Below are 15,545 nucleotides of genomic sequence, written 5' to 3'. Positions count from 1 at the left end.
TTTTCAGTTTTTTATTTCTAAAAACAATTTAAAGTCATGTATAATTTTCCTTCTACTTCACAATTGTGTGTCGCTTTATGTTGATCTTTTATCTAAAATGCCAATAAAATATATTTATGTTTGTGGTCGGAACGTGAGAAAATGTGGGAAAGTTCAAGGGGTATGAATACTTTTTCAAGCCACTGTATATTTATATATATTTTTTATTTGATGCTCTACCAGCATTCCCTGTGCAATCTACTGCACAGGGAACTACAATGTTCTTATTGAGCAGCCCTGTTCTAAGGTTCATGTAATACAAGCAGGAACAAGCCAGCACAATTCATGCAGCAAAAAATGCAGCAACCTTAAAATAATCACTAACCTGTGAAGACTCATTAGCCCCACTGGCCTACAAAATGGCTGTCAGTCAAGTGTGAGTGACCACCAATTTCCTTTCCATTAACATGACTGTGAGAGTTATGCCTGTGCTTTGACCTTCAGTAACTTCAGTTTAATGCACCACTGCATGCAGCTCTGACAAAGGCATGTCAGCACTGCTCCCAGCTGAAAGAAGGAGAACTTGCACTAGTGCTGTGTTTAGGGCTGTAATCAACCAAAGAAGGTTTTGGTCGACTGAAGCTGTGAAATTTCAACTGAAATTCAACTAATCACAGGGGGTCGGGGGTGGGGGGTGTGCAGTGGCTGGTAGCTTTGTTCGCCTAAATTAATTATAAATAAATATAAAGAACAGTTTAGTAGTTTAATTTATTTCAAAGGGGACAGTGCAATTTCATAAAACACATGATTACACATGGTTAAAAAGAGTTAGCCAGAAGGCTAGTATTCATCTGTAGTCCCCGGGCCATGATGTAAAAAGGCAGAGCACACAATACATGTACAATATAATACAAAATACATATACAAACATTTACTATACAATTAAAAAAGAATATGACATCACAACATAACATTTGATCATAACATTAAAACATCACAACTGGCTTATTGTTTAGTGTTGGCAGTTGTAGGTGTTGATAAGCCTTGTCTTGCTTTATAGTAAATCGTTGTGACCTAATTATTTTGCACTAAAATGAATTACACACTTGAGTCTGTAGGCTCTGAGCATTTTGCATCACGTGCCTGCGCAATATCATAGCCCATGATTTCCAAAAAATACTATGTATGTCCTTGTGTGCAAATGACATGTGCATAGACTGTGCATTAGAGCAACAATAAATGGATGGACTGTGAAATAGTGCACGTCATTCAGCCCTGCTGTAAAAATGCATTATAGATTTTATTCTGATTAATTTCAGATTATTCTACATGGTTACTTGTTACTTTTGACAGCAATACAATTTACATAAGAGTTTCAGTTATGCATTCAATATCTAGGAAAATTCTGGACATTGGTCAGCAGGTATTTCCATGTTTGGCTTAATCTGGGTTTATCTCAATTTAAAATGGTCATAAACACAAGGCATATTTACTACTGATTAATGAAGAAGAAATGAAGAAAGTGAACTACTTGTCATTGTGACACACCACACTACTGCACACAACAAAATATGACCTCTGCTTTTAACCCATCACCAAAGTGAACGGTTGGCAGTTTTAAGCGCCCAGGGAGCAGTGTGTAGAGACGGTGCCATGCTCAGAGCACCTCAGTGGTAACTTGGCAGCTGGTAGACTCCTTCCGGACCCAAGACCGCTTCCTAAACCACTAAGCCACTAATGTGTCTCATGCTGCTCATTAGACACAAATAGACATAACTATTAATTGCAAATATCAGAAGCTAAGCAGCTGCTGTTATTGGAAGATTTTTTGTGTTAACCATTTTGTGGTTTATTTGAGTGTGTGTTTTTGGTAAAAGCTGTGCTAAATGTACTAATGTTGAGCGCAGTGCTTGATGAATTATGTATTTTTCTCATCACTCTCACAGAAACTAACGTTGGGAGGGACACTGATGATATTTAGCGGACTGTTCCATTGTACCACATGAGGGGTGGTTTTAGGGGAAGGCTTGGGGGAAAACCCCTTGGATATACAGTTAGTGTCGTCAAAATCCTCAGACTACATCCAAGAACATGTGTAATTTCAAATGGAGAGTAATACAACAGGAGTCAAATGAGAGTTCTGGAGATTGTTGGCTCTCCTCTCTTATTGTCTTGTCTGCCCATGTACTCATTTGTTACTTCACCGCTTTACCACACAGTAGTGCTTCTGAAATTTAAACTGTACTGTAAACACCCTGTAAACATTGTCTACCCTGCTGTTACTTTTTTATCACCATGTAAATACTATGTCTATCCTGCTGTTTCTTTACTTTTAGTACTACATGTCTATCCTGCTGCTGTAACAAGTGAATTTCTCCGGTGTGGGATGAATAAAGTCTTGTCTTGTCCTGTCTTGTCTTATCTTATCTTAAACTGTAAAAAAAAAAAAAAAAAAATACAATACAATCACATTTTCATTACAAAGTTGTGGGCACAACAAACCATGCTGAGAGAGGGTAATGTTTGTGTGGGTGATTAGCAAGTGTGGCTTTGTCATGCAGCCACCACCTCACTACTCCACTAAGATGGCTGTGTTGGGCATTGTCACAGGTTGGTCTTTATTGAAATGCTGCTTCAACTAAAGGATGAGGCTCAATCTTTCCCTCAATTATATGGATTTCTGTCTAAACTAACTACGGCATTTTAATACTCTTCAATCCAGATAATGATGTCTCCTGAGTACCTGTACATAAATATGAATAATCCATAAAAAAACAAGAAAAAATAAACCGAAGGACCCAGATTACAAAACATGTACTGTGAGAAGGTAGGAGTTTCAAAGACAGTAAAGACAGGGAATAAGGCATTGTCTTGTTCTCCTGCAGGGGATGCAACAAGGACAGTGATAATGACAGTGTAGTGGTCTGGTACAACATAATTGTTTCATATAAATCACTTCTCATTTAATGCAACACTTCTAAGAATATCTGTCAGATTGTAATTTGTACAATATAGTAGTATTATGATGATGTTTCATATTCGATACCTTATAATTATTTTTTAAGAATTCTCTTCATTTTGAAATACACAATAAACACAGTGACAAAAAAAGGTACATTACCAACAAAGGGTAGGGCTTTGCCCTGTTGCCTGGTCAATAATACAGTATCCATAAGCTGGGCAAATTATTTGTTCAATCAGATGTATTTAATAAGTTACCAGTCTATTAATATCACCTACACTTATTTTCCTCTCTGAGGTTTGTGTTTATTTACTGCACACTGTTCCTGTGCAGCTCACATAAAGAAACATCCCACATTAGATTGAAGGCAGATAAGTGGAATGAGACTTCTGACTTGAAATGTCAAATCATTAAGGCATTACACTGCTCTAATATTTATAGTAGACGTAAAGACCTGAGTTAAGATATGCCTTTTTTTGTAACTCAGTGTGAGAAAGTGCAGTGCATGATCTAGCCAATTTTTTTTTTTTTACCATGTGGGATCTGCTCACGTGTTTCTTCAGCAGCAGTTAGCACTGTTAGCACATCTGTCAGTGTAGACCCTGTCTCTTTTCAACAGACTATTTTCTATGTGTAGGTGGAAGCGCTGCTCTGCTGCAGCTCAGCATTACTCAGTGCTGCTGACTGAGAAGAGTGATCTCATGGCCACTCTGCAGCTAGTGTAAGAACCTAGTGTATTTGAGCTGCAGACACATTGTTTGTGTTTTAAGCCCCCCCGTTGTACCTGTTTTGTTTATATGAGAGCAGAAAACAGATTTTTAATGTATTCTGTCATCTTTTCATCCATCCACTCACTGCATCTCCTTTTGTTAAGTAACTTCATACTATACTATAACTTCTCCTTCTCTGTTCTTTCTAACATTCTGTCCATCACCTGTGTTTCAGGCTGGTTATGGTTCAGAAACCAGCCTGAGGCATCATGGTTCCATGTTGTCTCTCACCTCAGCAGCCAGTGTCTTGTCTGCCACCTCCACATCCTCCTTCAAGGTAAAACGTTTTTTATCATCACTGTTTGTAATTTATTCAAAAAATTATAATGACAGTTTAAAAATTACTTTGTGGCTGAAAACCACAGCTTGTTAACTGAGATGAATATTTTTAATTTTTGTTTATTTGCATCTCTGTTTCCATTCAGAAAGGTCACAGACTATGTGAGAAGTTAGCAGAAATGGAAACCTTTCGAGACATTCTGTGCAGACAAGTGGACACCCTGCAGAGATACTTTGACTCCTGTGCTGATGCTGTCTCTAAAGATGTATTTCAGAGGGACAAAGGTAATGCATACTATTGACATCCAGATGGCACTGATACTAAATTTGATTTTTGAAACGATCAGTATATGGCAGGGTTAGCTTTGATGTTTCCTGGCAGAAATAAAAGTTCACGGAAAGAAAACTTGTTTACATGGTGAACGTGGTGTAGAAATAGTAAGAGAGTGGCTGGTAAACTGATTACAGAGGGAAACAGAAGTCAATATCCACTTACAGGGCACTTTGTGATTTGCTTTGTTTAACTTGGACTGCTAATGAGCATGTAGCTAAACTTGTATTGATTTTAACTTTAAAAAAATAGACATGGTCTTAAACATCGTTTCAGAAATGGTAAGTTATAATCTATAATCTGCATAACCAGCAGTAGATGCTTTTCCACTACATCTTCTTCTTTTTCTTTCGGCTTTGTCCCTTTTTTTCAGGGGTTGCCACAGCAGATCATTGATTTCCATCTCTCCCTGTTCTCTGTATCTTCTACTCTGACTCCAACTACCTGCATGTCCTCCCTCACTGCATCCATATATCTCCTCTTTGGCCTTCCTCTCTTTCTCCTACCGGGTAGCTCCATCTCTAACATTCTTCTACCAATGTATCCACTGTCCCTCCTCTGCACATGTCCAAACCATCTCAATCTGGCTTCTCTAGCTTTTTCTCCAAACCTTCCTGTCTGTGTTGTCCCTCTAATGACCTCATTCCTGACCCTGTCCATTCTTGTCACTCCTAAAGAGAATCTTAGCATCTTTAACTCTGCCACCTCCAGCTCCTCCTCCTGTCTTCTGCCTATTGCTACTGTCTCTAAACCATACATCATGGCTGGTCTCACCACTGTCCTGTAAACCTTTCCCTTCACCTTAGCTGACACTCTTCTGTCACAGATCACTCCTGACACTTTTCTCCAGCTGTTCCATCCTGCCTGTACTCTATTCTTCACCTCTCTTCCACAGTCTCCGCTGCTCTGAACAGTTGATCCTAAGTACCTAAACTCCTGCACCTTCACCACCTCTGCTCCTTGTAGCCTCACTATTTCACTGTTCTGCCTTTCGTTTACACACATGTACTCTGTCTTGCTGCGACTGACCTTCATTCCTCTTCTTTCTAGTGCAAACCTCCACCTCTCTAGGTTCTCTTCTAGCTGCTGCCTACTCTCACTACAGATCACAATGTCATCTGCAAACATCATAGTCCATGGGGACTCCTGTCTGACCTCATCTGTCAATCTGTCCATCACCACAGCAAACAAGAAGGGGCTCAGGGCCGATCCTTGATGTAGTCCCACCTCCACTTTGAAGTCTTCTGTCCTCCCAACAGCGCACCTCACTACTGTTGTACTATTCTCATACATGTCCTGCACCAAACTAACATACTTCTCTGCCACTCCTGACTTCCTCATACAAAACCACAATTCCTCCCTTGGCACTTTGTCATATGCCTTTTCTAGATCTACAAATACACAATGCAGCTCCTTCTGACCTTCCCTGTACTTCTCCATCAACATCCTCAAGGCAAATATTGCATCTGTGGTACTCTTCCTAGGCATGAAACCATACTGTTGTTCACAAATCTCCACTTCCTGCCTCAACCTAGCTTCAACTACTCTTTCCTAAATCTTCATTGTATGGCTCATCAACTTTATCCCTCTGTAGTTGTTACAACTCTGTGCATCACCCTTCTTATGAATTGGCACCAGAACACTTTTTCTCCACTCATCAGGCATCTTGCCAGTCTCTAAAATTCTGTTAAACAAACCAGTCAGGAAATTTACTGCCACTTCTCCTAAACACTTCCATACTTCCACTGGTATGTCATCAGGACCAACTGACTTTCCACTCTTCATCCTCTTCAGGGCTTTTCTAACTTCATCCTTTCTAACCTGATCTACCTTCTTCCTACTAGTCTCTGGCTCCTCGTTTCTACTTTCCCTTTCATTTTCCTCATTTAACAACTCCTCAAAGTATTCCTTCCATCTTCTCAGCACACTTTCCTCACTTGTGATCACATTCCCCTCTCTGTCCTTAATCAACCTCACCTGCTGCACATCCTTCCCAGCTTGATTTCTCTGTCTCGCCAATCTATACAACTCCTTTTCTCCTTCCTTTGTTTCCAAACTCTCATACAACTCCTCATATGCCTTTTGTTTGGCCTTGGCCACTTCCCTCTTCACCTCCCTTGTCCTCTCTTTGTACTCCAGTCTGTTCTCTTCTGTTCTGTCACTGTCCCATCTCTTCTTCGCTAATCTCTTTCTCTGCACACTCTCCTGGATCTCCTCATTCCACCACCAGGTCTCTTTGTCCTCCTTTCTCTGCCCAGAGGACATACCTAGCACCTTCCTACCTGTCTCCCTCATCACTGCAGCTGTAGTCTCCCAATCATCTGGGAATATCTCAACACTACCCAGAACTGCCCTTACTTCCTTCCTGAAGTCTTCACAACATGTCTCTTTCCTTAGTTTCCACCACTTGATCTTCTGCTCTGTCTTCACTCTCTTCCTTTTTGTCACCTCCATCGTCATTTTACACACTACCATCCGATGTTGTTTGGCTACACTCTCACCTGCCACCACCTTACAGTCTCTAATCTCCCTCAGATTACATCTTCTACATAGAATATAATCTATCTGTGTGGACCTGCCTCCACTCTTGTAAGTCACCCTATGTTCCTCTTTCTTTTGGAAATATGTGTTTACCACAGCCATTTCCATTCTCTTTGCAAAATCTACCACTGCCTGTCCTTCTACGTTTCTCTCCCTAACACCAAACCTGCCTATCACTTCCTCATCTCCTCTGTTCCCTTCCCCTACATGACCATTTAGGTCTGCTCCAATCACCACTCTCTCTCTCCTGGGGATACTCTCTACCATCCAATCTAGCTCCTTCCAGAACTTCTCCTTTTCTTCCAACTCACAGCCCACCTGTGGGGCATAACCACTAACAACATTAATCATCTCTCCTTCTACTTCTACCTTCACACACATCAACCTGTCTGACTCTCTTTTCACCTCTACCACATTTCTTACATATTCTTCCTTTAGGATCACCCCTACTCCATTTCTCTTCCCATCTGAACCATGATAAAACAGTTTGTAGCCTCCTCCAATGTTTCTAGCCTTACTGCCCTTCCACCTGGTCTCCTGCACACACAAAATATCTACTCTTCTTCTCTCCATCACATCAGCTATTTCTCTACTTTTCCCTGTCATTGTACCTACATTCAAAGTTCCAAACTTCAGACTAACACTTCTATTCTTCATCTTTTCTCTTTTTCTCCTAACCAAACGCCCTCCTCTTCTTCTCTGTCTCTGACTCTGTCTCTGACCAACAGTAGTCCAATTTCCATCAGTGCCCTGTTGGTCAACGGCACTGTTGGCGGTCGTTGTTAACCCGGGCCTCGACCGATCCGGTATAGAAATCGTTTTATTGATCTGCATATTTGATTTAGCTAAACGTTTTACGCCGGATGCCCTTCCTGACGCAACCCTCACCATTTATCCGGGCTTGGGACCGGCACTATAAACACGGCTTCGTGTACCCTAGTGGCTGGCTTAATTCAGGCCAAGACCATTGATGAGAAAACGAGAAAAGCTTTCTGGCCTTTAGAAAAAAAAACTGGTGATTTATTTTGTTGGTTATAAATATGATCTGAGCAGGACACGGTGTTCTTACAAATAGATTGGAATTTAGAGAAAAATTCTATTAAAATAAATTCCAGATCGAAATCAATCAAGGCATTTTTGTCTTTTACATTTTGAAATATTATTCACTCCCTCACCATCTTTGCACTCATGCCCGGTCCAACCGTCCATGCAGACCTTGGAGCCGCTGTGGTCACAGTTAAAATGGCCGAAGAAGTCGTCGCGGGACCGGCAGAACTTGTTACAGAACGGTCCGTAGTAGTTGGAGTCACAACGGAAGCGGAGACGATATTCCAGGCTGAGAATCCGCCCGTGGTGACGATACGTCTGCCACTGTTCACTGGGGTTCAACATGGAGGAGAGCAGAACTCGCTCAATCAACTGGCCTGAGAGGAGAGAGAGGGGAAGAATTAGATAGAGAAAAGTGATTAGAAGACAAAGAAGAAGAAGAAGAGGAAGAGGAAGAGGAAGAGGAAGAGGAAGAGGAAGAGGAAGAGGAAGAGGAAGAGGAAGAGGAAGAGGAAGAGGAAGAGGAAGAGGAAGAGGAAGAGGAAGAGGAAGAGGAAGAGGAAGAGGAAGAGGAAGAGGAAGAGGAAGAGGAATCTCCTTTATCGTCGTTGTACATTTGAAATGTGTCCTCTGCATTCAAACCATCAACTCATTCACTCAGCAATTTGGTACAACACACCACAACCAGTCATAGTGTATTAATACAGGTTTCAGTATCAAATATTGTTCACTGCTCTGTGAAATATATTTTTGTCAAGTTAAGAAACTCAGCAGCACGGAAGCAGGTAATTTAACTTTTTTAAGCTCCAGTGGGCCACGCAAAATGACTTGGCGGGCCGCATTTGGACCGCGGGCCCTGAGTTGGACACATACTGGATTTGTTGCACAGGTGGCATCCTATGACAGTTCCACGCTGGAATTCACTGAGCTCCTGAGAGCGGCCCATTCTTTCACAAATGTCTTGTTTCACAGTCTGCATGCCTGAGTGCTTGATTTTATACACCTGTGGCCAGGCCAAGGGATTAGGACACCTGATTCTGATCATTTGAATGGGTGGGCGAATACTTTTGGTAATATAGTGTATATAAACTTTATATATTTATAATAACTTTAGATGGCCATTATTCTCTGTCTTACAGTAGAGGATGATGAAGATGAGTTTCCCACCAACACAAGACCTGATGGAGAATGTAATCACAACAACAACAGCAGCAAAGAGAAATGTGAGTACACATGCACGTACTTTCTTAAGTTTCACTGACAAACAGCTACTTTTGGGATGGGTATTTTTTTTAGCGTGTTTTAACTGCTTAATTAAAATTGAATATGTTACATTTTAAACATTAATGTAATTTGCTTTAAAAGTCATAAAAGTAAATTTTAACTTTTTTATGCGCCAGTGTTCCCTCCGTCCAGTCCCAAAGGTATCAATGGCATCGACTTTAAAGGTGAAGCCATAACATTCAAGGCAACGACAGCAGGCATCCTCTCCACCCTTTCCCACTGCATTGAACTCATGGTCAAGCGAGAGGACAGCTGGCAGAAAAAACTGGACAAGGTCTGTTCTTATGCTCAACACGTAAATGAAAATGAAATAACTGTTGTTCACTGTGTAAAAAAAAAAAAACTAGCAGTTTCCTATGTGGGTGTACCCATCACCAATCTGAACTGTGTGTAAGTGTTTCTTAGCCTGAGGAGCAGCAAGAGTTGTTTCTTTCTATTGTGTTTGAAAACGTGCAATACTTTACTGTTTACAGCTGTTACCCTCATTGTAGTGATTGAAACTTCACCCTTTAAATGGGCCTAGAGGTTTTGGTTGAATGATTGGAGTCTGATTCAGGAATCAGGCATCGAATAACAGAAGTCTGTATACCAGGATACATTAGTACAACAGGGTACTGCTTCTAAAAAGAAAAGAAAATGTTTAGAATGCATTAATAAAACAATCAAGGAAAGATTAAAGCAAATACTTTAAAATCAAAGAGTAATACAAATGAAATGGTCATTTTAATTTTCAGTACTTTGTATTTACTTGCTCTTGGTTTACCAACACAATTTCCTTTTCCTAGAAATGCAGCTCAGAGACTGACAGCATAATGCAGATGTATATATTGTGTTTATTATATGAGTTTGTTTTTTAAAGAGAATTAGTGACTTGTTTTCTGCAAAGAAAAGCAAAGTTTTGACCAGTGATGATAACAACAGTTTAATGTTCAAAGGTAAATTTTGGTGTTAACTTGTTGTCCTCACCAATATTAACCTGTCTGAAGTCCCTGCTTTGACAATCGTAGGTCATCTTGTCAGCCGTAGACCTAGTGCCCTGTGCTCAGTGAGGCTGGTGTGACACAAGTCGAAGCCTCCATAAATGCACGCTGGGCCTTGAGATGGTATTTTAAGCCTAAGCTGCTGGATAAACATTGTGAGCAAATTACATCTGTGTATTTAAACAATGGATGGCTAGACAGTGAAATTATTGGATATACATTGTGTGTCATTCTGCATATACGTTAAAATCAAATGTCATTTGTTTTTGATGATAAAAGGAGACTACAGTACATGCTTGGATAGTAGTGGCGGTGTATAGATTTTCAACATATGTTACCTCACTAGATTCTGCTAAATCTAACAAACTTAAATTTCTCTTTTATTTTATTTATTTTTTTATTGTGAATGAAAGAAGCTCCTTACAGCGTACCTGCTTGTGTAATTTTACACCGATCACAACTGCTCACTCTGACATCCTGATTAGCTCAAGTTGTCAAACAGGTTTCTTTCCTTTTTTTTCAGTGTGTAAAGGTATGTTGCCCAACCCTAAAGCTTTCAAAAGCCAGAAAGCTACAGAGTTAGTCAACAGTTTGAGAGAAACTATGTCAGTGCCTATAAGTTTATAGGGAATGTTTGTCAAATTTAGATACCAATGTGGAGTTGGGACATAATTGCTGTCGCACATAGAAACCCTGATCACAGGTAGAAGAGACACCTGCTCCTACCTGCACAGGAATCAAACTAAAGAATGACTACGGCTCGAGGTTTATGGAAGCCCTCGCTGAGAAGGAAGACACGGCTGCTAACGTACTCGACACAGAGATGGATACCTCTACAGACGGACAGCCTTTGTTTTGCAGTATGTCTCTCTGTTTGTTAAATACATCTGGTGACAGGATCACCTACTGTTTACTGTGGCAAGTGTTAAAACGTCCACACCTTTCTTCACACTTGGATTACTTACCTTTGAGTGTTTCTTTCCCGCTTGTTAAGATTAATGGTGTCAATACTTAAAAAAAAAATTATATTGCTTGGGAATATTGCTGTCCTTTTTCAAGTTTGGTTTTCTTTTCGCCGTCGTACATCTTTCTGATTTTGGTCGTCACTGTAGTTCTGCACGGTGGCTGTACCGAGAGTCATAACAATGTCACACCCATCCACTAGATAGTAGGTTTCAGGTGCAAATTCTATATATTGAATTTTTAATTTGCATGTAATTAACTCCATGACATAAACAACACAAATTAAACCAGTATGTGGATTTATGATAAATTAAAAAACACAATAAATGAGAATTCCGGCTCTGATTTGCCTTCTTTCAATTTTTTTCCCCTCTTTTTCCCCTTTCCAACCCCCCATAGCAGTCCATTATGCCCCGAAGGAGGGGCATAATGGACTGCTATGCTATCCATATAGCATGGCATAGCACCATATAGCAGGTGCAAATTCTATAATATATAGCAACCTACTACCTAATGGATGGGTGTGACATTGTTATACCACTATATTTTTTTTGTTTTTTTTTGTTTTCGAGTAATTGGCAGAGGATGGAAATTTTTCTGTTTATTTTTTAAAGATCAAAACAGATACATAGAAATGGTCAATATTTCAACATATTTTAATTAAATGTGTGTTAAAATTGAACTGTATACATAGATATTCAGAAATACCAACATACATAAATGCATATATACAGTAATAGAAATATGAAGGCTTACAGAGACTCCTTCCATTCAACCAAAGTCTGTCCAGGTGCTGGACAGAAACATTTGCCTCTGTGCTGCATATGGCCAGTAACTTTGCTTTTACTTTTTTGTTGTAGCAGGACAAAGAAAGCACAGGAATCAAGAGTGAGTTTGAACACTTTATTTCGAGAGCACAGAACAACTCAACTGTCTAACGACTCAGGGCGCCAAAACATAAGCACCGTAACCACGCCCCCAGTCCACAGTCCTGTAGGGTGAGAGGCCTCCCTTGCAGTGCCTGCCACACAGCCCCCAGCTACAAAACGGGCTTTGTAGCTGGTGGCCGCTGCGGAACGGAACCTTCGGGCAAAAATTTGCACGGGACCCGAAGCGGCTGACCAAAAACCAACTCTGCCGGAGAGGCATTTAGGTCCTCCTTGGGGGCTGAACGCAGGCCGAGCATCACCCAATGTAAACGATCCGCCCAATCACTCCCGGACAACGCCGCCCGCAATGCCGATTTAAATGACCGGTGAAAACGTTCACCCAAGCCATTAGCTTGTGGATGGTACGCGGTGGTGCGGTGGACCTGAACACCCAAGGACACCGCCAATGCCGACCATAATTCAGAAACAAATTGAGAACCCCTGTCGGATGTGATATCTGACGGCGTACTGAAGCGTGAAACCAAAGCTGAAAGAAACACACGTGCCACATCCGCAGAAGTCGTGGAAGACAGAGTTACTGCCTCTGGCCATCTGGTGGTACGATCCACCATGGTAAGCAGATGCGTAAAACCGCGTGAAGGCAGGAGAGGGCCCACTAGATCCACGTGTACATGGTTGAAACACCTGTTTGGTGTGTTGGTGGATCTTGGCCCGCTGACATGCGACACAGGCAGCTGCCCACTCCTTAACCTCTTTGCGGAACCCAGGCCAAACAAACTTGGACCCCACCAGCTGAACCGACGCTTGAACTCCCGGGTGTGACGGAGTGAACCGCGTCAGGAGGCTGGTACCACAGGGCGTGGTTGACCCATTGAGATGTCGCAGAGGAGCTTGGGGCCGCCTTCCAGTACCTCCGCGCTCTCTAACTTGAGGCCCATATCCGCAGACTTGAGGGCTATGACATCTGGATCACTGAGCTGATCCGCAGCCATGGCCTGAAAATCCATTCCGAGATGCACCGGGCACACAAGCACCCGTGACAGACAATCAGCCACAGGGTTGGCCTTCACAGCCACGTGCTGAAAAACGCAAGAGGCTGCCACACACCAGCCACACGCTGTTCGACTACTGCGCCCACAACAACGTAAGATGCATCTGTTGTCAGGGCTATGAATGCCATAGGCACGGGATCTGCATGGGCTGCGTTAGCAAGGGCAGACTTAGCTCCCTCAAATGCCTAAATCCGCTCGGAGCTCCAGTCAACAGGGTCACTGGCTTTCTTGAGTCTCAGGGCCTAATAAAGCGGCTGCAGTAGGTGTGCAGCCCGAGGAAGGAAACGGTTGTAAAAATTAACCATGCCCAGAAACTCCTGCAGTGCTTTAACTGAAACCGGGCGCGGGAATTCTGCCACCGCCTGCACCTTAGAGGGCAAAGGGGCCGCACCTTGTGACGAAATGAGGTGGCCTAAGAAATCGATCACCGGCAATCCCAACTGGCATGTGTTGACAATCAAGCCATGTTCGTCAAGGCGTCAGAAAACCTGTTTCAGATGTGATAGGTTCTTGTCTGCGGATTCACAGGCAACCAAAATGTCATCCAGATAAACGAACACAAACTCGAGGCCACATAACACCGAGTCCATCAGCCTCTGAAAAGTTTGCGCTGCCCCCTTCAGGCCAAAAAGCATACGTAAGCATTCGAAAAGCCCAAATGGAGTAATGACCGCGGTCTTGGGCACGTCTTCTGCACGTACGGGTACCTGGTGATAACCACGCACCAGGTCTACCTTAGAAAAAATAGTGGCACCTGCCAGGCGGACGGAAAAGTCCTGTATGTGCGGTATAGGATTACGATCATGTGTAGTGACATTATTCAAATGGCGGGAATCGCCCCCCGGCCGCCACGGCCCATCTGCCTTAGGCACCAAGTGCAGGGGCGAGGCCCATGGGCTGAACGTTGTACTATTTCCAACCGTTCGATGTTCGTGAACCCCTCCTTAGCCATAGCTAACTTATTAGAGTCGAGACGCCGCGCGAAAACCCCAATAATGGGGACTGTGATAGAGGCGATAACAAAATCCCACTATAAGCTGCTACCACGAAAACAAACAGTCACCGACCTTGAACCAAAAGTCACAATGGAGGACCCATTAGCAGCACTTAGCTGTGGGCCGCTGCCTCGATTTGACAAGTCCATGTCGTCCGGGGGAAGCAGGCTTTTTTTTGTTATCCTGAGTCCTCTAGGAAACGTCGTCCAGATAGTGAGTCTTTAATAAAAAGCAGCTCACCTTGATTGCCCGCGCCCACGGCTGCTACTGAATTCCGGCTCTGGAGTTTCCCGCTGCCTCGAATCGGCATGGCGTGACGCAGCGTTTAGCTTTGTCGCAAAACCGCTGGTGGAAAAACCACAGGTCGTTCCCGCGCCGTCTGCGTGTAACTACCTCCACTACAACCGCTGGATCGTCGCTGTCCGCCGCTGTCTGTATGGGTTCCACTGTCACACTCCTCACCGACAAACTCCTCGTAGCCAACAAGACACGGTCAGCCTCATCAGCTAAGCTCCTGTAGTCGCCGGTGGCCAGATGCGAAGAATTAGACAGTGCTGCACGCACAGACAGTGGAAGCTGACCCAGGAAAATGTGCGGGAACAGGAAACCACCTTCGTCTGAACCCAGCAAAGACAACATATTGTCCATAAGAGCCACAGATGCGCCATCACGCAACCCGGGCAGGGAAAGGACCTTGTCTGTCCTCTCGACGGCAGACAAACTGTACCTCCGTATTAACAGCTGCTTGAGAGCGCCGTATTCCCCGTGTAGTGGTGGGGATCGCTACAACTGCATGACCCGGCGTGTGGACTGCTGGTCGAGGGCTTCGACAACCATGTAGTACTTCAATGTGTTGGAAGCTTCCCGGCCGCTGCCAAAACGACCGGCAGCGAATGTTCGGCTGACATGCTTGAAGAGGAGACACGATCCTCTGCTTCGAACATGTTCAACTCGGGGTCACCAATGTAGCAGGGCGAAGAAAGGGCAGGACTCGAGAGTGGGTTTGAACACTTTCTTCTGAGAGCACAGAAGTTCTGTGCTCTCAGAAAAATAAGTGATGTGTCGTTCGTGAGTGATTCGTTCAAAATGAACGAATCTTTCATATGACTCGTGACTCCCGAGTAATATGAAAGATTCGTGACTCCTGACTACCGAGTCATATTAAATATTTGTTCATATTAAACTCACGAATCACTCACAAATCACACTCTGCGAACTAATCACTCACTGCGAACAAATCACTCTCTGCGAAATAATCTTTCACTGTGAACTAATCTTTCATTGTGAACTAATCTTTTACTACGAACGAAATACTGTCTGCAATCTAATCTTTCACTGTGAACTAATCTTTCACTACGATCTAATTACTCTGCAAACTAATCTTTCACTGTGGACTAATCTTTCATTGCAAACGAATCTTTCGCCGTGAACTAATCTTTCGCTGTGAACTAATCTTTCGCCGTGAACTAATC

The 15,545-nt window shown here is 42.8% G+C and overlaps 1 protein-coding gene across 2 annotated transcripts in view; it reads left to right on the top strand.

Annotated features, from left to right (window-relative positions):
* The window catches only part of LOC103397087 (collagen type IV alpha-3-binding protein-like), a 49,890-nt gene that overhangs the window by 17,924 nt on the left and 16,421 nt on the right, over nt 1–15,545 (top strand). For both annotated transcript variants that reach the window (XM_008335333.3, XM_017042638.2), the window contains exons 4-7: nt 3,887–3,988; nt 4,137–4,275; nt 9,049–9,132; nt 9,310–9,467. In XM_008335333.3, the coding sequence (XP_008333555.1) occupies nt 3,887–3,988; nt 4,137–4,275; nt 9,049–9,132; nt 9,310–9,467 (483 nt within the window). The remainder of the gene's footprint in view (nt 1–3,886; nt 3,989–4,136; nt 4,276–9,048; nt 9,133–9,309; nt 9,468–15,545) is intronic.

This window comes from Cynoglossus semilaevis, chromosome W, assembly GCF_000523025.1.
Source record: "Cynoglossus semilaevis isolate Cse_v1.0 chromosome W, Cse_v1.0, whole genome shotgun sequence".
Lineage (NCBI taxonomy): Eukaryota > Metazoa > Chordata > Actinopteri > Pleuronectiformes > Cynoglossidae > Cynoglossus > Cynoglossus semilaevis.
Note: the sequence above shows the minus strand (reverse complement) of the source record. Positions and strands in the feature narration are given on the sequence as shown.